Genomic DNA, 23,360 nt, shown 5'->3' on the forward strand with positions numbered 1-23,360 from the left:
AAAAGGGACATCAAAACCATGTTAAACAGTAACTAACCAATATTAAGCGATCAGAACTTTGAAACAAACTCTTCCTTTCAGAGTAACTCATTAAACAACAATGCAAACACAAATCCACAACCAAAGAAATCCACCTTTCAAGAGGAAACATCTGAAGAAAATATTTTTAAATCCATCTTCATACCCCACTTCCCAAAAAGTAATGTCACATTACAAAAGTGGGTGAGACCGAGAGGATCAAGAACCTGTATGGAGCTGTTCCCCCCAATTAGATTTTCCATTAAAAATAATGAATGTGCACAGCTGGCTGCCCCACCCCAAATTAAGCACATGTGACAGGTTCTCCCCACACAAACCCAAATGTAATAGTATTAATAAAATTATAAAGGCATCCACCTCTCCCAGTATCTCCACATAGACTGATGCATTAATAATGCCCCCCATAGGAATAAAAACAGCAGTTGTTCCCCATAATAATGGGGGTGGGTGGGTTGATACATTAATGAGTGCTTTTAAAGAAAAATCAACTTGGACCTCCTCTTCCCACCACTCAAGTTAACGGCGGTGTGCATTAAAAGGGCTGCCCCCTCCCCTCATTCGCTCCTTGGGTCAACATCAGAAAACCCCAACTTTCAAGTGGCTGATGGCTCCGCCGTACCGATTTTTTGGGGGGTGGGGGTGGGGGTACAATTTGCATCGGCCCAGCTCCAAGACGGCCACCTACCTCCCCGTTCCCTCCTGGAACGTACTTCTCCGGGGCGGCGGGCCAGGCGAGGCCGGTGCTTCGGGCCCCCCAACTAGGCCCAAGGCTGCCCCCGCCCCGCGCTCATCGTCCTCTCTGCAAGCCTAAGAGGCTCGGGGTGACCAAGGCCAAATGCGGGGAAGGGTCTCCCTTTCTCAGGCAGGCCGCTGTTTACCTGCTCAGGCCTCCTCGGGAGGAGGAGAGGCGGCTGCCTGACAGCAGCTCGGGCTTTGACAGGAGAAGAAGCAGGCGGAGGAGGAGGAGGCACCAGCAGCCGGGCTGGGAGGGAAAAGAGGCCGGCCTGGAGGCGGGGATAGGGAGCGAAGGAAGCCGTCGCCACTACCGAACAGTAGCATGGAAATGCGAATTCCTCAGAAACCAGGGACGTTCTACTCATGTAGAATAGAATGTCCGTGTTTTCTGAGGAACGTTGGGCGCGCTCGAGCGAGCACATCCTGTTCTGTCAATGCCCCCCCCCCAAGAGAAAAAGCGGTGGTGGTGATACGTGTTCCCCAAATGGGGTAGCCGGTGCGAGGGCAGGGGACGACAGTGGGGCAACTGCCCCACAAATCAAGTAAATCAATTTTTAAAAAAACAAACCCTAACTGAGGTTCTGCCTCCTCCCTAACATGAAGCCTGCCTCCCTTAACATAAATCCGGGGTTACACCCCTGGTGCCCCACTAGTATGGGATCTGATGTGAAGAGCCTCCTGGTCAGTTTGTGACTCTCCATAAACAGGGCCGCCTTAAGCTTATGGTGCAAAGTGGCCTTGACAAAGTGATAAGGCACTGTTGTAAAACTGACTGTTTTGAGAACCAGGGAAGGCAGAGTGAATTGCGTTAATTTCGCTCGGCTCTTAGTATTTTGAGTAGTTTAAAACGTGTCAAGGGACAATGTTTGCTTGGAATTGGGGGGGACTTTTCTCTGCGTGGAAAGAAGAATTGATTAAAGAGATGAAGGAAATTTGGGATAATTTAGCAGACGAGATTTGAGCCCGAATGGATGAAAATATTGAAATGGTGTCAGAATCGACTCCTAAGATAGAGCCATTGGTAACAGAAGCGGTGAATGTCTTGAAGCAAGGGAGGGAGGAAAAATGGATGAGAGTGACTAATATGAAAAAAATTCAGGAGACATGTAGGGTAGATATGGATGGTAGCGGTGGGGAAGCAGGCAGCACTTGAGGATGCCTGGATATTTAAAAAGAGGTTGAAAATACAATCTCTGAGACAAAAAGGAGCCTGTGAGGAAAGTGAGCACGATCTTAATCATGAGTCACTTGATAATCACCTTCTGGTGAAATATAAGTATGCCAAAATTACAAAAAAGAATGGGAAATATTTGTGTTACATATGTAAAATAATGTAAATAAATCGATATATTAGCAAGCTTGGACAATACACTTGCAATCAGTAGAGATTCCGGTAAAATTAGGAAAATAACAATGGATGAAGTATGAATTATACTGCTGCTGCAGGGATAAAATGAACTTTATGCTGTGGGTTAAACCACTGAGCCTAGGGCTTGCCAATCAGAAGGTCGGCAGTTCGAATCCCCGCAACGGGGTGAGCCCCGGTCCCAGCTCCTGTCAACCCAGCAGTTCGAAAGCATGTCAAAGTGCAAAGTGCATGTCAAATTGCGGGCAGAAGCAGCAGAAGCCCGCAAAGGAGGAGTGGGGGGCGGCGCCCGAAGGCGGTGGTCACGGCTGCTGAAAGGAAGCTGCGTGGGGGCGTTTGCGCCAGATTGCCGGTGGCAGGAGTAGCCCAGCAGCAGCGGCCCTTCCTCGCCGCCCCCACCCCGGGCAATAGGAAAGGAGCCGCCTTGGGGAGCGGCACAGCTCTCCGCTCCCCCGCGTGCATTGCCCTCTCCGGGCATTGGCTGCTGTTTCCTTCTTTCCAATGCGCCCCCCCCAGCCGCTCTCCCTTGCTGCCCCTGCCGAGAGAGGGGCGTTGAGGGCGGGGGAGCCGCCGCTGCCGCTGTAGGATTGCAGCTGGGGGGGCTCACTCGCCTGCGCTACGCCACCCCACCTTTCCCATCTTTTGCTCCCTCGCGATGGGGAGGCGGCGGTGGCAGCTTCTTCTTCTTTGAGGGTCTCAGCTTGGCGAGTGGTGGGGTCCCTGGTATTCGCTCAGGCCATGGGGAGATGGCCCCCAGGACTAGCAGACCTCTGAGCCCCTTCCCCATGGGCATAGGCAGGGGGGGCAGGAGGGGGCAGCTGCCCCCCCTAGAAGCAAAAAAATTAATGTATTTTACAGACCATAACCAGCACTTTTCCCCTCCAAAAACTGAAGTGGAAAGGGCTTTGCTTTAGCAAGAGCAGCTAAGTCTCCGCTTTCTGGGGGGGGGGGACACAGCAGTAACAAAAACACATCAAATAAATAAAGCAAAGTGGCTACCAGTAGTTAAGCAGTTAAGACAATGGAGCATATATCCCCAGGCAAGATTCGATAGCTGACCATTTCACCCTATTGTTCTTAAGTGGGAGTTGTTAATGAGCATTCAGGAGCATTAAGAGTTCTATTGGCGATTTAATGAGGGTGCAGACTCAGAGGATTCAATTTGACTAAGGTGGCTCTGCAAGGCTAAAAGGAAGTGAATAAGAAAGGGTAGCTTTGACAGACACAGTGATGTTTATAAAAAGCATTGGTGTTCCAGTCTGCCCCTCCTCCTGCATCTGTATACTGTAAATCAGGGGTGGCCACCTCCCAAGAGACTCTGATCTACTCAGAGTTTAAAACTGGGGGTGATCTACCCCCTTTTGGGGGGTTCAGGTCAAAGCTGTTGAGTTTTTTTTAAAGGAAGGGAAGCCCTGTTTTTTGGGGTTTAGGTCAAACTTGTTGAGCTTCTTTTAGGAGGGAGGGAGGCCCATTTTTGTTTAGGGCTTCAGGTCATAGTTCAATTTTTTTGAGGGAGGAAATTTTGGGTGAGCTTTTTTAGGGGTGCCAGTGACCTACCAGTGATCTACCACAGACATCCAGTGATCTACTGGTAGATCACAATCTACCTGTTGGACGTGCCTGCTGTAAATCAAGCAGAGAGAAAGCTGCTTACAAGGCTCCTGTACATGCAGAGTTCCAGCATCACAGCGTCACCCAGAGGCACCCACAAATATGAGTTATCCCTCTCTCTATTTCTTCCTTCCTTCCCTCCCTCTTCCATCCTTAATAAAATACGGGGGGGGGGGGCAGATAAGCCCCACATAGAAAGCCCATCAACATGGGGGGATGACTCTTTCAAATACGGTATTTACCAGTAATTGGGGGGGGGGCACCTAGGCCTCTAGGAGTTGGCTGCTATGCCTAGGAGTAGGACAATTCAAGAAAGCAGAACGATGCATATGGTATGGTAATATATCAATAGAATCGTAGAATTGTAGTCGGAAGGGACCACAAGGGTCATCTAGTCCAACCCGCTGCAATGCAGGATTTTTTTCCTAAGGTGGGGCTTGAACCATGGTTGAAATATTATGCTGATATGCAGCAACGCCTCGGAGCCGTCGTGGCTGCGGCCGTGTCTTGCCTCGCCCTCGCCCGCCCTGCCACCCCCTCTCGCCTGCCCGACCCTCCCGTCCTCTCCAGCCAAGCAGGGTAGCCGCCAACGCTACCAGCCCCAGAAGCACAAGGTGGCCGCTGCTGCCACCGCCACGATGTCATCAGGCCCGTTGGCCCTTTAGCCCCGCCCACTTATGGCCCCTCCCCTTCTGTGCCTTGGCCCCGCCCCTGAACGACCATGGCTTGCCCCCCCCCTAGTTTTGATCCTGGCTACGCCCCTGCCCTTCCCCATCCCAGATATATAGGGTGAGAACTGGAAAGGCTTCGGGGGGGACCTGAAAATAGCAATCCAAATACCATACATATATCAGAAGAGCCTGCTGCTGGATCAGGACAGTGACCCATCTAGTTGAGCATCCTGTTCTCACAGTGACTGACCAGATGCCCCTTTTGGGAAACCTGCAAGCAGGATCTGAGCACAGGAGCAGCCTTTCCCTTCCTGCAGTTCCCAGCAACTGGCATTCAGAAGCTGGCGCTGGATCTGGGCTGGATGCGGGAAGGATCTTTGGTAAGGTTGAACAAAGGCTGCTTGCAGGGATAAAATACACTTTATGTTGTGGGTTAAACCACTGAGCCTAGGGCAGCAGTTCAAAAGCACATTCTAACCCAGCAGTTCAAAAGCACATCAAAGTGCAAGTAGATAAATACCGTAGGTACCGCTACAGTGGGATGGTAAACGGTGTTTACGTGCGCTGCTCTGGTTCGCCAGAAGCGGCTTTGTCATGCTGGCCACATGACCTGGAAGCTGTATACCGGCTCCCTTGGCCAATAATGCAAAATGAGCGCTGCAACCCCAGAGTTGGTCACGACTGGACCTAATGGTCAGGGGTCCCTTTACCTTTAAGGCAGTACTGTAACCTCAACTCACTGTTTCTGCTGATGGAGCACATAGTGACTGCTAGAATGGCATTGTTTCTGGGGCTGGGATGGAAGGAAGTCAAACAGGTTGAACTACTTGTAATGTGAATGACTGTTAATATCTTTATGAAAAACTAGTGTAATTCAGCCCGTTGAGTAAACGGGCGCTAGAACATCCCAGTGGTTAGAGAACATGGGTGTGCAATTATCATAGAATTGTATATAGTTGGAAGGGAACCCTAGGGGTCATCCAGTCCAATCCCCTTGCAGCCCACCCATAAGGTATTTCCCTGTTCCTCCTTCCTTGCTGCAGCGCCTCAAGTTTCCCCTCTGAATCCTTGCAGAGCCAGTGGCTAGAGAACATGGGTGTGCAGTGATCACAGAATTGTATAGAGTTGAAAGTTACCCCCAGGGGTCATCCAGTCCAACCCCCTGCAATGCAGGAGTCTCAGCCAAAGCATCCCTGACAGATGACCCCATCCAACCTCTGCTTGGAAACCTCCAACATTAACCTATCTCTGCTTCACTTCTCTCCCCCCCCCCAAATCCCCCCAATTATCATAGAATTGTGTAGTTGGTAGTTGGAAGGGAACCCCAGGGGTCATCCAGCCCAACCCTCAACAGCCCATACGATATTCCCTCCCTCCCCCTCTGCTGCAGCACCTCAAGTTTCCTCTCTCCAGAGCCACCCTATCCACCCTTCCCCCCCTCAGAATGACAATTAATTTCCCCCAACCCTCCCCGCCCCCAATATCAATCTCAGCAGCCACAGCATCCCTCCCCACCCCCACCTTAATAGTCGCAGCTTGACACACACACACACACACCACCCCTTTTCCCGCCTCAGTTTCCCCTCAATATCTCCCCACACACAAACCCACTACCCTCCTTCCCCGACCTGCTTCAGTTTCCCCTCCCCTCGAGTCCTTTCCCCTCCCCACGAAGGGTCGTGGGATGATACCTCATATCTATTTCTTCCCCTCCCTCCCTCCCTCCCTCTCACCTGCTACAAAGTTTTTGAAAGCAGCCTGGAACAGCGATTTGGAGGGAAACCTCCTGCTAAAAACTACAACTCCCAGCATGCCAAGCGGTAGCTTCCGCGTTCTGAGCCCTTGCAAGTCCCTCCTTGCTTTGTGGGCGTTGTAGTTTCCCTTCCCCTTCCCCTCCTCCCAACGTCGTTAGAGACTGCCGTTTGCAGCTGTTTGCCGTGGTTTTTTTCCCTTTCCCTTCCCCTCCTCTCACTGTGTTATTAGAGACGGCTGTTGCCAGGGGCCGGGCCGTGGCGGGCCAGGAGCGCGTCCTGCTCAACTGTGGGTGGCTGGAGGAGGCACACAGAGAAGTGGTGAGACGGCGGTAGCCTTGGGGGGGGGGAGAGGCGGAGAGACGCTGGGAACTGATCAGGAAGAGGAGCAGAGAGAGCTGCCTCAGCCTGTAAGCCTTTGAGATGCAACCAACTGCAAATGGCCACGTGCAGTCTCTGCTGTCCAATCCCTGTGTCTCTGGGGGACATGCGCAGTGACCCAGGGACACACGGGACAACTGGACGCAGGGACAACATGGGCATTATTATATAGGACTAGTGTCATTCAGCCCGTTAAGTAAACGGGCGCTAGCCAGGCGGGAACGGAGGGGAAACCCTTGGACCGCGCAGGTGTCGCCTCCGTCGCCGCCTCCACTGGCGGGGATGTGCGTCGAGGGCCCCAGGCTCCCCCTGGGTGGTTTGCTGTGGCAGCGGGCGGGCGGTTTGTGTGTGAGCGTGTGTGTGTGTGTGTGTGTGTGTGAGAGAGAGAGAGAGAGAGAGAGAGAGAGAAGCGAGCGGGGCTTCTCTGGGATGCGCTGCTTGCGGGAGCTAAGGGGAAAAGAAGCAGCCGTGAGAGGGGAAAGTTGCGGCTGCGCTTCCCTCCAGTCGAGCGGGGAGTGGCGGCCAGAGCTTGAAGGGTGGGAGGGTGAGGGAGGGAAGGAGGCAGGTAGGAGGTCTGACATGGGGCAACTTCCCCTTCCCCTCAGAGTCGGACTCTCCCCCCCCTCCCCAAACCATTGCCAATTTTCCTCACAATTTTGTCTCCTTTCCTCTTCGGACACTACTCCCCCTTCTCATAACTCCACCTTCTCATAACTCCACCTTTCTTTATTTTTTCTTGAGGGGGGAATCCCCACTGGTGCCTTCCATTATGTTCTCTCAACACCGTTCAGGGGGGTGGGGGTGGGGAGTGTGTGTGTGTGTGCGTCTGCGTCCAGTCTCTGTGTCCAATCCCTGTGTCCGTGGGGCACATATGTGGTGTAAAATTTGTAAAAGAATCAGTGCATCACAGACGATAAAGGAAAAAGTGAACTGATCAACTGTGGCACATCCAAGAGAACCAATGCCATTTCTAATAGAACAGGGAAGTTTTAGGCCAGTATTTTATGCCAATCCTATTCATTTTAAGTTTTATTCTATGTTGTTTACTGCTCTTCCTCTAAAAAGCTATGGTCATGCAATGCCATGTGTATGTTTTCCAAAGAGGAAAATTTCCTCTCAGAAATATTCCTAAACTGCTTCTCTCCCACCCCACCCCACCCCCATTTAAAGGCTAGCCTAACATTGGTTTTGAAATCTGCAAATACTGGATAGAATCCAGGGCAAAGCAGCATTGTATGCAAAGTGTAACAAATACAGCTCCAAAAGAGCCAATTGAAAAATACAGGCAACAAATGGTGAAGTTTTTTTTCCTTCAATTTTGCATGCTGCTTTGTGATGGTTCCAATACCTAACTTTCCTGAAATGCATAGTACAGCCAGGGCAGTTTCTCCTTCAGTAACATACATAATCTAACAAATTCTGCTACATAGCAAATATCCAATCAGCAATTTTAATATCTACTTTAAAAAACAAAACACATCATGTCCTGAGGTGTTAAAATAATGTTGCTTGTGATTTCAGAAAGCCTTATTTGCTTGACTGTTTCGCTACAGGTGTCTTATAATCATTATATGGTGGGTATGTTTAGATAAAAGCTATGTGGTGCAGAAGTAGGTCCTCTCTGCGAGTGGGCGGACGGCACCAAGTGGGGACCCCGAGATACCGCCGAGCTTCCTGCTCTCGCTGCGGAGCTGCCCCAAAACTTCCAGCCACCGCCAGCTGAAGTGATCCAGAGCTCCCTGCCGCAGCCAGATCGAGCCCAAAGCTTTTGCACGAACACGCACACCCCGCACCGCTTCTTTCTCTTTTTCTCCCCAGCCCACCTCCCCCCACCATCCCTCATCCTCTCCTCCCCAAAGCAGTACAGTTGCAAGGAGACAGAAGAAGCAGGGTGGTTGAGAAGAGGAGAAAGAGGTGGAGGGTGGAGGTAGCTCCAGTTCATAGTCAGTGGAGAGTCCGTGCCAGGACTTCACAATCCCCAGTCATACACTGGACGAAAGGGAGCTGGCAATACAATTCACTGGGGTTTTCCTTTTTTTTCTTTTAAGGGCGATTTTACGCGCGGGGGGGGGGGCCTCCTTTCCCCCTGTCTCTCTTCCTTTCTCTCCCCATTGCTTTCAGCGCGACCAGCTTTGCTCTTGATCTCCATTCATGGGGCAGCAGCAGCAGCGTCAAGGAGATAAGAAAAGCAGGGGGGGGGTGAAGAGAAGAATATATATGTCCCCGCCCCCCCCCAAGCTGCTGCCGCTTCGATACATGATAATATGTTTATATGATTAGCTGAGCCCAGGGGTGGGTAGAAGACAGAGAAAGAGAAAGAGAGGGGGTGGAGATTGGAGGAAGAGGTGAAGGCTGGAGGTAGCTCCAGTTCATAGTCAGTGGCGAGTCCGTGCCAGGACTTTGCAATCCCCAGTCAAATACTGGACGAAAGGGAGCTGGCAAAACAATTCATTATTATATAGGATGAATAAAAATTTATTTTCAAAAAGAAAAAGAAAATAACACTTGCAACTGTTAAGTATCTTATTTTTCCTTCTTTTAATAATTTCAATGGGAGGGTGACAAAAAATTGTCTTTGTCTCAGGGACAATTCACTCTGCCTTCCCTGGTTCTCAAAACAGCCAGTACGTTATCAGTTTGTCAAGGCCACTTTCTCAGGATACGTAACTTCCTGCAATTTCTCTCCAGCCAGTTGGAGTTGGCTGCTATGCCTAGGAGTAGGACAATTCAAGAAAGCAGAACGATGCATATGGTATGGTAATATATCAATAGAATCGTAGAATTGTAGTCGGAAGGGACCACAAGGGTCATCTAGTCCAACCCGCTGCAATGCAGGATTTTTTTCCTAAGGTGGGGCTTGAACCATGGTTGAAATATTATGCTGATATGCAGCAACGCCTCGGAGCCGTCGTGGCTGCGGCCGTGTCTTGCCTCGCCCTCGCCCGCCCTGCCACCCCCTCTCGCCTGCCCGACCCTCCCGTCCTCTCCAGCCAAGCAGGGTAGCCGCCAACGCTACCAGCCCCAGAAGCACAAGGTGGCCGCTGCTGCCACCGCCACGATGTCATCAGGCCCGTTGGCCCTTTAGCCCCGCCCACTTATGGCCCCTCCCCTTCTGTGCCTTGGCCCCGCCCCTGAACGACCATGGCTTGCCCCCCCCCTAGTTTTGATCCTGGCTACGCCCCTGCCCTTCCCCATCCCAGATATATAGGGTGAGAACTGGAAAGGCTTCGGGGGGGACCTGAAAATAGCAATCCAAATACCATACATATATCAGAAGAGCCTGCTGCTGGATCAGGACAGTGACCCATCTAGTTGAGCATCCTGTTCTCACAGTGACTGACCAGATGCCCCTTTTGGGAAACCTGCAAGCAGGATCTGAGCACAGGAGCAGCCTTTCCCTTCCTGCAGTTCCCAGCAACTGGCATTCAGAAGCTGGCGCTGGATCTGGGCTGGATGCGGGAAGGATCTTTGGTAAGGTTGAACAAAGGCTGCTTGCAGGGATAAAATACACTTTATGTTGTGGGTTAAACCACTGAGCCTAGGGCAGCAGTTCAAAAGCACATTCTAACCCAGCAGTTCAAAAGCACATCAAAGTGCAAGTAGATAAATACCGTAGGTACCGCTACAGTGGGATGGTAAACGGTGTTTACGTGCGCTGCTCTGGTTCGCCAGAAGCGGCTTTGTCATGCTGGCCACATGACCTGGAAGCTGTATACCGGCTCCCTTGGCCAATAATGCAAAATGAGCGCTGCAACCCCAGAGTTGGTCACGACTGGACCTAATGGTCAGGGGTCCCTTTACCTTTAAGGCAGTACTGTAACCTCAACTCACTGTTTCTGCTGATGGAGCACATAGTGACTGCTAGAATGGCATTGTTTCTGGGGCTGGGATGGAAGGAAGTCAAACAGGTTGAACTACTTGTAATGTGAATGACTGTTAATATCTTTATGAAAAACTAGTGTAATTCAGCCCGTTGAGTAAACGGGCGCTAGAACATCCCAGTGGTTAGAGAACATGGGTGTGCAATTATCATAGAATTGTATATAGTTGGAAGGGAACCCTAGGGGTCATCCAGTCCAATCCCCTTGCAGCCCACCCATAAGGTATTTCCCTGTTCCTCCTTCCTTGCTGCAGCGCCTCAAGTTTCCCCTCTGAATCCTTGCAGAGCCAGTGGCTAGAGAACATGGGTGTGCAGTGATCACAGAATTGTATAGAGTTGAAAGTTACCCCCAGGGGTCATCCAGTCCAACCCCCTGCAATGCAGGAGTCTCAGCCAAAGCATCCCTGACAGATGACCCCATCCAACCTCTGCTTGGAAACCTCCAACATTAACCTATCTCTGCTTCACTTCTCTCCCCCCCCCCAAATCCCCCCAATTATCATAGAATTGTGTAGTTGGTAGTTGGAAGGGAACCCCAGGGGTCATCCAGCCCAACCCTCAACAGCCCATACGATATTCCCTCCCTCCCCCTCTGCTGCAGCACCTCAAGTTTCCTCTCTCCAGAGCCACCCTATCCACCCTTCCCCCCCTCAGAATGACAATTAATTTCCCCCAACCCTCCCCGCCCCCAATATCAATCTCAGCAGCCACAGCATCCCTCCCCACCCCCACCTTAATAGTCGCAGCTTGACACACACACACACACACACACACACACCACCCCTTTTCCCGCCTCAGTTTCCCCTCAATATCTCCCCACACACAAACCCACTACCCTCCTTCCCCGACCTGCTTCAGTTTCCCCTCCCCTCGAGTCCTTTCCCCTCCCCACGAAGGGTCGTGGGATGATACCTCATATCTATTTCTTCCCCTCCCTCCCTCCCTCCCTCTCACCTGCTACAAAGTTTTTGAAAGCAGCCTGGAACAGCGATTTGGAGGGAAACCTCCTGCTAAAAACTACAACTCCCAGCATGCCAAGCGGTAGCTTCCGCGTTCTGAGCCCTTGCAAGTCCCTCCTTGCTTTGTGGGCGTTGTAGTTTCCCTTCCCCTTCCCCTCCTCCCAACGTCGTTAGAGACTGCCGTTTGCAGCTGTTTGCCGTGGTTTTTTTCCCTTTCCCTTCCCCTCCTCTCACTGTGTTATTAGAGACGGCTGTTGCCAGGGGCCGGGCCGTGGCGGGCCAGGAGCGCGTCCTGCTCAACTGTGGGTGGCTGGAGGAGGCACACAGAGAAGTGGTGAGACGGCGGTAGCCTTGGGGGGGGGGGGGAGAGGCGGAGAGACGCTGGGAACTGATCAGGAAGAGGAGCAGAGAGAGCTGCCTCAGCCTGTAAGCCTTTGAGATGCAACCAACTGCAAATGGCCACGTGCAGTCTCTGCTGTCCAATCCCTGTGTCTCTGGGGGACATGCGCAGTGACCCAGGGACACACGGGACAACTGGACGCAGGGACAACATGGGCATTATTATATAGGACTAGTGTCATTCAGCCCGTTAAGTAAACGGGCGCTAGCCAGGCGGGAACGGAGGGGAAACCCTTGGACCGCGCAGGTGTCGCCTCCGTCGCCGCCTCCACTGGCGGGGATGTGCGTCGAGGGCCCCAGGCTCCCCCTGGGTGGTTTGCTGTGGCAGCGGGCGGGCGGTTTGTGTGTGAGCGTGTGTGTGTGTGTGTGTGTGTGTGAGAGAGAGAGAGAGAGAGAGAGAGAGAAGCGAGCGGGGCTTCTCTGGGATGCGCTGCTTGCGGGAGCTAAGGGGAAAAGAAGCAGCCGTGAGAGGGGAAAGTTGCGGCTGCGCTTCCCTCCAGTCGAGCGGGGAGTGGCGGCCAGAGCTTGAAGGGTGGGAGGGTGAGGGAGGGAAGGAGGCAGGTAGGAGGTCTGACATGGGGCAACTTCCCCTTCCCCTCAGAGTCGGACTCTCCCCCCCCTCCCCAAACCATTGCCAATTTTCCTCACAATTTTGTCTCCTTTCCTCTTCGGACACTACTCCCCCTTCTCATAACTCCACCTTCTCATAACTCCACCTTTCTTTATTTTTTCTTGAGGGGGGAATCCCCACTGGTGCCTTCCATTATGTTCTCTCAACACCGTTCAGGGGGGTGGGGGTGGGGAGTGTGTGTGTGTGTGCGTCTGCGTCCAGTCTCTGTGTCCAATCCCTGTGTCCGTGGGGCACATATGTGGTGTAAAATTTGTAAAAGAATCAGTGCATCACAGACGATAAAGGAAAAAGTGAACTGATCAACTGTGGCACATCCAAGAGAACCAATGCCATTTCTAATAGAACAGGGAAGTTTTAGGCCAGTATTTTATGCCAATCCTATTCATTTTAAGTTTTATTCTATGTTGTTTACTGCTCTTCCTCTAAAAAGCTATGGTCATGCAATGCCATGTGTATGTTTTCCAAAGAGGAAAATTTCCTCTCAGAAATATTCCTAAACTGCTTCTCTCCCACCCCACCCCACCCCCATTTAAAGGCTAGCCTAACATTGGTTTTGAAATCTGCAAATACTGGATAGAATCCAGGGCAAAGCAGCATTGTATGCAAAGTGTAACAAATACAGCTCCAAAAGAGCCAATTGAAAAATACAGGCAACAAATGGTGAAGTTTTTTTTCCTTCAATTTTGCATGCTGCTTTGTGATGGTTCCAATACCTAACTTTCCTGAAATGCATAGTACAGCCAGGGCAGTTTCTCCTTCAGTAACATACATAATCTAACAAATTCTGCTACATAGCAAATATCCAATCAGCAATTTTAATATCTACTTTAAAAAACAAAACACATCATGTCCTGAGGTGTTAAAATAATGTTGCTTGTGATTTCAGAAAGCCTTATTTGCTTGACAGTTTCGCTACAGGTGTCTTATAATCATTATATGGTGGGTATGTTTAGATAAAAGCTATGTGGTGCAGAAGTAGGTCCTCTCTGCGAGTGGGCGGACGGCACCAAGTGGGGACCCCGAGATACCGCCGAGCTTCCTGCTCTCGCTGCGGAGCTGCCCCAAAACTTCCAGCCACCGCCAGCTGAAGTGATCCAGAGCTCCCTGCCGCAGCCAGATCGAGCCCAAAGCTTTTGCACGAACACGCACACCCCGCACCGCTTCTTTCTCTTTTTCTCCCCAGCCCACCTCCCCCCACCATCCCTCATCCTCTCCTCCCCAAAGCAGTACAGTTGCAAGGAGACAGAAGAAGCAGGGTGGTTGAGAAGAGGAGAAAGAGGTGGAGGGTGGAGGTAGCTCCAGTTCATAGTCAGTGGAGAGTCCGTGCCAGGACTTCACAATCCCCAGTCATACACTGGACGAAAGGGAGCTGGCAATACAATTCACTGGGGTTTTCCTTTTTTTTCTTTTAAGGGCGATTTTACGCGCGGGGGGGGGGGCCCTCCTTTCCCCCTGTCTCTCTTCCTTTCTCTCCCCATTGCTTTCAGCGCGACCAGCTTTGCTCTTGATCTCCATTCATGGGGCAGCAGCAGCAGCAGCGTCAAGGAGATAAGAAAAGCAGGGGGGGGTGAAGAGAAGAATATATATGTCCCCGCCCCCCCAAGCTGCTGCCGCTTCGATACATGATAATATGTTTATATGATTAGCTGAGCCCAGGGGTGGGTAGAAGACAGAGAAAGAGAAAGAGAGGGGGTGGAGATTGGAGGAAGAGGTGAAGGCTGGAGGTAGCTCCAGTTCATAGTCAGTGGCGAGTCCGTGCCAGGACTTTGCAATCCCCAGTCAAATACTGGACGAAAGGGAGCTGGCAAAACAATTCATTATTATATAGGATGAATAAAAATTTATTTTCAAAAAGAAAAAGAAAATAACACTTGCAACTGTTAAGTATCTTATTTTTCCTTCTTTTAATAATTTCAATGGGAGGGTGACAAAAAATTGTCTTTGTCTCAGGGACAATTCACTCTGCCTTCCCTGGTTCTCAAAACAGCCAGTACGTTATCAGTTTGTCAAGGCCACTTTCTCAGGATACGTAACTTCCTGCAATTTCTCTCCAGCCAGTTTACCATTGCAGCCAGCAGCTACGGTACAATGTCGGAGAGTATTCCTACCGTGCAGCAGCAGCAGGAGCTGCTGCGGCAATTCAATGAGCGCCTAGCCATCTACCTCGAGCGTGTCCGCAGCCTGGAAGCAAGCAACAGATTGCTTCGCTGGTGTGAAGAAGACAGTCGGGCTCAGCTGAGTAGAGTACGTAGCGACTATGCGAAAGAGCTGGCCGCGGAGCGCGAGAACCTCAACAGGCAAGTATTGCAAAGGGCAACTCTGCAAGTCGAGCTGGAGAGCCTGCAGAAGGAGCACAGCCTGCTGGTCTCCAGGTGAGTGCCTTCCTTCATCTCGCTCTCTTTTCTTCTTAAAACAATGGCTCTTAGATTTCAAGTTTTCTGAAGTTAAAGGTGTCCATGGGTGGAGTCGGTGAGGGGGCAGTTGTGGGGGGCTTTCATCCCTCCTTCATGCATGGAAATAAAGCGGCAGCCTCTCTCTCTCTCTCTCTCTCTCTCTCTCTCTCTCTCTCTCCCCACTCACCTCTGTGCTCCCTCCCCATCTCCCTCTCCCCACTTCTCCTCCCCTTATTCCCCACATCGTCTTCTTCTTCAAGAGCTAACTGCAGTTTTTATGCTTCAACGACAGAGCTTGTGACAAGGGCGTAGCCAGGATCAAAACTAGGGGGGGGCAAGCCATGATCATTCAGGGGCGGGGCCACAAAGTGGGAACGTGGGCGGGGCTACAGGGCCAGCTGGCCTGACGACATCGTGGTGGTGGCAGCGGCGGCAGCGGCCACCTTGTGCTTCTGGGGCTGGCAACGGCGGCGGCTACCCTGCTTGGCTGGAGAGGACGGGAGGGTCGGGCAGGCAAGAGGGGGTGACAGGGTGGGCGAGGGCAAGGCAAGGCACGGCCGCAGTCATGACGGCTCCGAGGCGTTGCTGCATATCAGCATAATATTTCAACCATGTTGTGGGTTCAAGCCCCACCTTAGGAAAAAATTCCTGCATTGCAGGGGGTTGGACTAGATGACCCTTGTGGTCCCTTCCGACTACAATTCTATGATTCTATTGATATATTGCCATAGCATATGCATCATTCTGCTTTCTTGAATTGTCCTACTCCTAGGCATAGCAGCCAACTCCTAGAGGCCTAGGTGCCTCCCCCCCCCAAATACTAGTAAATACCGTATGTGAAAGAGTCATCCCCCCCCATGTTGATGGGCTTTCTATGTGGGGCTTATCTGCCCCCCCATATTTTATTAAGAATGGAAGAGGGAGGGAAGGAAGGAAGAAATAGAGAGAGGGATAACTCATATTTGTGGGTGTCTCTGGGTGACGCTGTGATGCTGGAACTCTGCAGCAAGAGGACGGGAGGGTCGGGCAGGCGAGAGGGGGTGGCAGGGCGGGTGAGGGCGAGGGAAGGCACGGCCGCAGTCATGACAGCTCCGAGGCGTTGCTGCATATCAGCATAATATTTCAACCATGTTGTGGGTTCAAGCCCCACCTTGGGGGAAAAATCCTGTATTGCAGGGGGTTGGACTAGATGACCCTTGTGGTCCCTTCCGACTACAATTCTATGATTCCATTGATATATTACCATAGCATATGCATCATTCTGCTTTCTTGAATTGTCCTACTCCTAGGCATAGCAGCCAAATCCTAGAGGCCTAGGTGCCTCTCCCCCCCCCAATTACTGGTAAATACCGTATTTGAAAGAGTCACCCCCCCCATTTTGATGGGCTTTCTATGTGGGGCTTATCTGCCCCCCCCCCAGTATTTTATTAAGGATGGAAGAGGGAGGGAAGGAAGGAATAATAGAGAGAGGGATACCTCATATTTGTGGGTGCCTCTGGGTGATGCTGTGAAGCTGGAACTCTGCAGCAAGAGGATGGGAGGGTCGGGCAGGGGAGAGGGGGTGGCAGGGCAGGCGAGGGCGAGGCAAGACAGGGCCGCAGTCTCGATGGCTCCGAGGCGTTGCTGCATATCAGCATAATATTTCAACCATGTTGTGGGTTCAAGCCCCACATTGGGGAAAAATTCCTGCATTGCAGGGGGTTGGACTAGATGACCCTTGTGGTCCCTTCCGCCTACAATTCCATGATTCTATTGATATATTACCATAGCATATGCATGATTCTGCTTTCTTGAATTGTCCTAGGCATAGCAGCCAACTCCTAGAGGCCTAGGTGCCTCCCCCCCCCAAAAGAAATTACTGGTAAATACTGTATTTTAAAGAGTCCTCCCCCCCCCCATGTTGATAGGCTTTCTATGTGGGGCTTATCTGCCCCCCCCCAGTATTTTATTGAGGATGGAAGAGGGAGGAAAGGAAGGAAGAAATAGAGAGAGGGATAACTCACATTTGTGGGTGCCTCTGGGTGACGCTGTGATGCTAGAACTCTGCAGCAAGAGGAAGATACCGGTACACCTGTACAGGAGCCTTGTAAGCAGCTTTCTCTCTGCTTGATTTACAGCAGGCACGTCCAACAGGTAGATTGTGATCTACCAGTAGATCACTGGATGTCTGTGGTAGATCACTGCTAGATCACTGGCACCCCTAAAAAAAGCTCACCCAAATTTTTCCTCCTCCCTAAAAAAAGCTGAACTATGACCTGAAGCCCTAAACAAAAATGGGCCTCCCTCCCTCCTAAAAGAAGCTCAACAAGTTTGACCTAAACCCCCCAAAACAGGGCTTCCCTTCCTTAAAAAAACTCAACAGCTTTGACCTGAACCCCCCAAAAGGGGGTAGATCACTCCCAGTTTTTAACTCTGTGAGTAGATCAGAGTCTCTTGGGAGGTGGCCACCCCTGATTTACAGTATACAGATGCAGGAGGAGGGGCAGACTGGAACACCAATGCTTTTTATAAACATCACTGTGTCTGTCAAAGCTACAGCCCCCCCCCCTTCTTATTCACTTCCTTTTAGCCTTGCAGGGCCACCTTAGTCAAATTGAATCCTCTGCACCCTCATTAAATCGCCAATAGAACTGTTAATGCGATCCCTGAATGCCCATTAACTCCTCCCACTGAATAACAATAGGGTGAATAGGGTGAACCTTGCCTGAAGGGATATTCTGCTCCATTGTCTTAACTGCTTAAGTACCGGTAGCCACTTTGCTTTATTTATTTGATGTGTTTTTGTTACAGCTGTGTTCCCGCCCCCAGCAAGTGGAGAGCTGCTCTTGCTAAAGCAAAGCCCTTTCCACTTCAGTTTTTGGAGGGGCAAAGTATTGGTTATGGTCTGTAAAATACAATAATTTTTTGCTTCTGGGGGGGGGCAGCTGCCCCCCTGCCCCCCCCTGTCTACACCCATGGCTTGTGATATCCGAATTTGATTTAAAAATGCTAAAAGCCATACCTGTTGAGACGCAAAGCCTTCTGTTTACATTTGCAACCTGCTTGTTCTCAGGAATTCTAAAAATGAGAATGAATTAAGCCTGGCAGACGCTCGTGTGAACGGCCTCAATGCTCAGCTTCACTACAAAGAGGGCGAACTGATGACATCCTTGAGTAGAGAGCAAAGCCTGCAGAATGATCTTCAAGAGTCGGAGCATGAAATTGCCTCTGTAAGGGTTTGTTTTGTAAAGTCTAAAAACTGTCCTGCTGAAATGACAAAGGTTGTTAATAGATATTCAGGTCACAAGTAAAATGTTCTGTGCATTTTGAGAGGTGAGAAGTTCCAGGGGCAGCAGAGCTTACCTGGATTTGGAAGGTCACTGGGGGCTTATGGAGCCTTTTGATATCTAAGGCCTCCTTGTGCCCCTGTCTGGGCACTGCAGTCGCACTCACCTGATTTCCCCTCCACAACTGATAGGAGCTTTGTTTTTACCTCCTCCTTTTTTACCTTTGTTTTTACCTCCTCCCATACTGTGGTCCCAATTAAATTTGCCCCCTGGAAGCTGCTCCCTCCCCCCCCCCCAGAAGTGAAGTTGCTCCTGAGTCCGATAGTAGTTTCCAAACTTGGATGGGGAAGGGGCTCTCGCCATGGTTTTATTGCAAAGTTACAGCCCTGCAATGGCACATCTAAAAATGTACACTTTGGCTGGGTACAGAACATGCATTTAAAGCACAGTTCCTCCCTGCACCCAAAGAACCTTGGGAATTATACTTTAAGGGTGCTGAGAATGGTAGCTCTGTGAGGGTTAAACCAGGATTTTTTGAGTGGTGGGGCAAGTATATAGTCTGAATTCATCCTAAGACTCTTAAATTGTCAGAATATCTTAAACTGACCAAACTTACAGTTTTAATAAGAAATTATTCTAATGAGAAAATAAGGAGAGAGTGGGAAGCCATTATAAATTATATGAAGAGAACTGATTCCCAGATCCATACTTGGTTTAGCTTACCGTAGAATAAAAAAATCTCACAGGTAATTGGAATATTTAATCATTACAGACAACAATATGAGGAGTAAAGATCCACATGGAGTTAGTTGGAAGTCACTTTTTTATTCTTCTTATTTTTCTTATTCCGGGGGTATTATTTTTTGTTCCTTTTTCTTTTTTTAAAGGAGAATATGTTTTACATTTTTTATTGTAGTTTATGTTATTATGTTTATATCCTTGTAAATTTGTTTTTGTATTTTCTTCTGGTTTTGTATTATTTGTTCATTTTATTCAATGCTTGTTTGTATGATGAATAAGCAATATATATATATATATATATGGTAAAGGGACCCCTGACCATTAGGCCCAGTTATGACCAACTCTGGGATTGCAGCGCTCACCTCGAGTTATTGGCCAAGGGAGCCGGCGTACAGCTTCCAGGTCATGTGGCCAGCATGACAAAGCTGCTTCTGGCGAACCAGAGCAGCACCATAGCTGCCAAGTTTTCCCTTTTCTCGCGAGGAAGCCTATTCAGCATAAGGGAAAATCCCTTTTAAAAAGGGATAACTTGGCAGCTATGAGCAGCACACGGAAACGCCGTTTACCTTCCCACTGTAGCAGTACCTATTTATCTACTTGCACTTTGACTTGCTTTTGAACTGCTAGGTTGGCAGGAGTTGGGACCTACATATATATATGTAGCCTCACATTTTCTAGGACATAGTCTGAAAGCTATGGCCTAACTAACCAGTGCTTTTTTTTCCCCCAGCCGGAACTCACCAAAAATCAGTTCTGGCACCTCTCAGGTGGGCAACATTGCCATTATAAGAGAACAAGGGATGTGTCCATGGCGAGTTTCAGCACCTGTTTTTCCTAGAAAAATAGTACTGGGCCTAACACAAAGTCTGCACTAGCAGAAATCCAAAAAAGAAAGGCAGACGTACACAGATGCACAACTGATCCATTAATGTATTTTGCTCTCTGTGTCTACACCGGTCTATTCGAGTTCTGTTAAAACATGTTGGTTTCCCAAGGTTCTCCTTTTGGCTTATTAAGCACTGTAGCTGAACAGGAGTCTAGGAAGTATTTAAGGGAAGCACAAATCATTTGCTAACTTTCTCCTTTCCTAGCTCAAGGTAATGGTGAATGATTCCAAAAGCCAACTTCACAATGAGATGTTGAATAGAAAATATGCAGAAATGAAAGTGGAAACCCTGCAGAAAAAAGTGGCATTTCAAAAGACCCTCCATGAAGAGGTACGTACTTCTGCAATCTTAGACTTCCTTAATTCCAGCTGCTGTTTAACTTAAAACACTAAAATTAAGATCAATAACTTGGTGAAATAGTTTGATTTTTGTGACTCTATTAGTGGAGGGCCAAAAATGATGATAACCCTGGGTTACTGTGTTTTATTGTTCCTATTTTGCCCCTCTCCTAGCATGAATAGGATAATCCAGGGGTCCCCAAACTAAGAAGGCCCGGGGGCCGGATATAGCCCAATCGCCTTCTAAATCCCGCCCACAAACGGTCCAGGAATCAGCATGTTTTTACATGAGTAGAATGTGTCCTTTTATTTAAAATGCATCTCTGGGTTATTTGTGGGGCCTGCCTGGTGTTTTTACATGGGTAGAATGTGTCCTTTTATTTAAAACTAGCTGACCCGGCCAGTGGCCACGCATTGCTGTAGTTCTTTCCTGTGATCCCCCACACACCCTGTCCCGATCCATGACGTATCCTGCCCCTCCTCCCTCCACCCTTGCTCATCCCTGTGTTTCGGTAGGATACCTATCCCTTTGTTGTCCCTGGGGAATGTTGGCCCCTCCCCCATGTATCTCCATACCTTGGCCCCCACCCTTGGAGAAGGAACTGTTAGCTTCTAGTTTCTATTTCCCAGCATACAATCAGTAAAATGAAAAAAGTAACAAAAGGTTTAAAAACAGGGCCACATTATCTACCTGGAACGGGCCCTGTAAGGGCCTGGCAACAGAAGGCGCGTTCTGAAGCACCCGAGTTGTTCAGTTCCATAAAAAACCCAGGAAGTGGCAAGGGGAAGGTAGGGGATTGAAAATGGGGTGGGGGTGGCCACTGCAAATATCTGAGGACTTAAACTGGGGAGAGAAAGTGAATGGTTGTTGTTGTTTTTTAAAGAAGACACAGAGGCTTGCAATCAATAAGACATAGCCATAAAATAAGCCATAGCAGGATTTCTAAGCATTTGTGCAATATAAGCCATACCCCAAAAATAAGAAATAGTTATAGGCGCAGTTCTGGAGGGCCCCAAGGAAGAGGCAAGGCTGGACGCGTAATAAAAAATAAGACATCCCCTGAAAATAAGCCAATGTGGGTTTTTTTTTAGGAATAATAAATATAAGACGGTGTCTTATTTTTGGAGAAACACGGTAAAGCCTAGGTTAAAAGGGGCACGACTGCCCTTACTTAAAATGGCCGCCGGAGCCTCGCATGTGACACAACGGCCACTAAATTATAAAGCGAAAACCCCTTGCTGTGCCCCCAAGTGCGTGTTAGGAGAAATTATGAACGACTGCCTAATGCTCCCAGGCGTTTATTAATGCAGCCGCCGGGAGAGGCTTTGGGCTTGGGGTGGAATGGCTGTTTTCGTGGTTGCATGGCCTCCTGTTTTACAGGATCTCGTGGCAGAGGCGGGGTTTGTGGGTGTGGCGTGTTGTTGTGGCTAATCCCTGTGACTGCCCCCATGTGTCCCGATCCATGATCTATTCTGTTTGCCATCGTCCCCTCCATGACCGGTGTATCTCAAAACGTTTTGAAGGATGGTATTTATTTTTGTTTTGTGGATTTTGGGGGGTAGTGGTGCTAAATTGTAAAGTAAAAACCCCTTGCCGTGCCCCCAAGTGTGTTGCTGTGGGTAATCTACCCCCCCACCCTACGTCAGCCCATGACCTATTTGGGATCCTCCTCTCACCCACCTCCCACCCAGGGCTCCATTTGGGGTAGTATTTAAAGGGCTGTAGAGCTGGACCAAGGTTCAAGGTTTGTTGCTTTCTAATAAGCCTTGATCAGTAACTCTAGAGAAACAAGCCACAAACTTGGGTTTGGATCATACCTGCGAAGTCCTGGATGGAAAAATCCGGGACCGGCAGCCCGCAACACCGAAAGTTGCGTAGATGCAACTTGTGGTGGCGTTTTGCCCTTCTATGGGCACCAGAAAATGGCGGCGCCAGTGCCGGAAGTCGCTTCTACGCATGACCGGAAATGCGTAAAAGTGACTTCTGGCATCGGCGGCGCCATTTTCTGATGCCCATAGAAGGGCAAAGCAGCACCAGAAAAATGACCGCCGACAGAAGCGAATTTAAGGGAGAATAACAGGATAAAAACCTATACGGGAGACCACCGGGAAATGGTAGAAAAAAAGGAGGTTTCCCGGCGAAAACGGGATACTTGGCAGCTATGGTTTGGATGACGTGCTAAGCCACACTATGGCTTAGCTGGCAGCAGTTTAGCAGGACCAGAGGAGAAACAAAGTGGGCACAGTCTCGTCTCTGGGAGCCCACGGTTGTTCTAAGGCAGGGGTCCGCAAACTTACCCGGCTTTGGGCTGGATGTGCGCCGCGCCAATTGCATGGTGAGCCGGAGGGTGGGGAAGCGCGCGGAGGCGCAGGAGCGCGTGGCCGTGCGCGCCCATGCGCATGCGCAAACGCTATTTCTGGCATACTCCCGACCTGGAAAGCGCCAGAAATAGCTTGTGCACATGGGCGGAAGCCTCCTCCAACCCAGAAGTACACTGGAAATGACGCTTGCGCATGCGCACAAGCTATTTCCGTCCCTTTTCCGGGTTGGAAGTCGGCAGCTGTGCCACACCGCGCCGGTAAGAGCGGGCGGCGGTAGTGGGCGGCAGGCGTCCCCAGGGGCCACATAAAAGAGCCTCAGGGCCGTATCTGGGGACCCCTGTTCTCAGGACTATTATTGGGGGGGGGACAAATTCCAATGCCCCACAAATAACCCAGAGATACATTTTAAATAAAAACACACATTCTACTCATGTAAAAACACCAGGCAGGCCCCACAAATAACCCAGAGATGCATTTAAAAGGACACATTCTACTCATGTAAAAACACGCTGATTCCCGGACCAACCAATCGCCGGATTTAGAAGGAAATTGAGCCACATCCTGCCCCCGGGCCTTAGTTTGCCTACCCATGTGCTAAGCCACTGAAATAGTGTCTTGTATTCCATTCAATTCGTGCCGTGAGTCGCTTCGTCTAGCGATAATTTCGTCTTGCGAAGTGCGGGTGGCCCCGGGGGGGGGGGGGCGCTGAAAAATTTGTCTTGCAAAGCGCAGCCATTGAAAACTTCGTCTTAAATCCTCTTAAATCCTTCCTCCCTGCTGTATTTCCCTTCTCTTCCTAGGCAATAAAGTACAAGAACAAGTTCCACGAGGACAAGATTCGAGAAATGCAGTCTCAACATCAGCAGGAAGAGAATAAGCTGTTGAATGCTTACAAAGAGCTCAGAAAGGAACACGAACAAGATATTTTGGCGTATAAAAATCAGATGGAGCAAAACTTAGGTGCCAAAGTGAGTGGTTTGTCTGTCTGTA

At 49.9% G+C, this 23,360-nt stretch overlaps 2 protein-coding genes across 8 annotated transcripts in view; one reads left to right on the forward strand and one right to left on the reverse strand.

Annotated features, from left to right (window-relative positions):
* The window catches only part of USP20 (ubiquitin specific peptidase 20), a 70,809-nt gene extending 69,801 nt beyond the window's left edge, over nt 1-1,008 (reverse strand). For 3 of the 4 annotated variants that reach the window (XM_035113013.2, XM_035113015.2, XM_060270438.1), the window contains exon 1: nt 725-1,006. The gene's annotated coding sequence lies outside the window, so the exon portion shown is untranslated. Of the gene's footprint in view, nt 1-724 lie in introns of all 4 variants that reach the window. The other variant, XM_035113014.2, reaches the window with a different exon arrangement.
* The window catches only part of LOC118083951 (lamin-L(III)), a 33,822-nt gene that overhangs the window by 2,438 nt on the left and 8,024 nt on the right, over nt 1-23,360 (forward strand). The window contains exons 1-5 of one of the 4 annotated variants that reach the window (XM_060270443.1): nt 11,226-11,727; nt 14,478-14,795; nt 17,869-18,025; nt 19,915-20,040; nt 23,171-23,338. In XM_060270443.1, the coding sequence (XP_060126426.1) occupies nt 14,512-14,795; nt 17,869-18,025; nt 19,915-20,040; nt 23,171-23,338 (735 nt within the window). In that variant the 5' untranslated portion in view covers nt 11,226-11,727; nt 14,478-14,511. Of the gene's footprint in view, nt 1-11,225; nt 11,728-11,761; nt 11,820-12,188; nt 14,303-14,477; nt 14,796-17,868; nt 18,026-19,914; nt 20,041-23,170; nt 23,339-23,360 lie in introns of those variants that run through there. The other 3 variants (XM_060270446.1, XM_060270444.1, XM_060270445.1) reach the window with 3 other exon arrangements.

This window comes from Zootoca vivipara, chromosome Z (genome assembly GCF_963506605.1).
Source record: "Zootoca vivipara chromosome Z, rZooViv1.1, whole genome shotgun sequence".
Taxonomy (NCBI): Eukaryota; Metazoa; Chordata; class Lepidosauria; order Squamata; family Lacertidae; genus Zootoca; species Zootoca vivipara.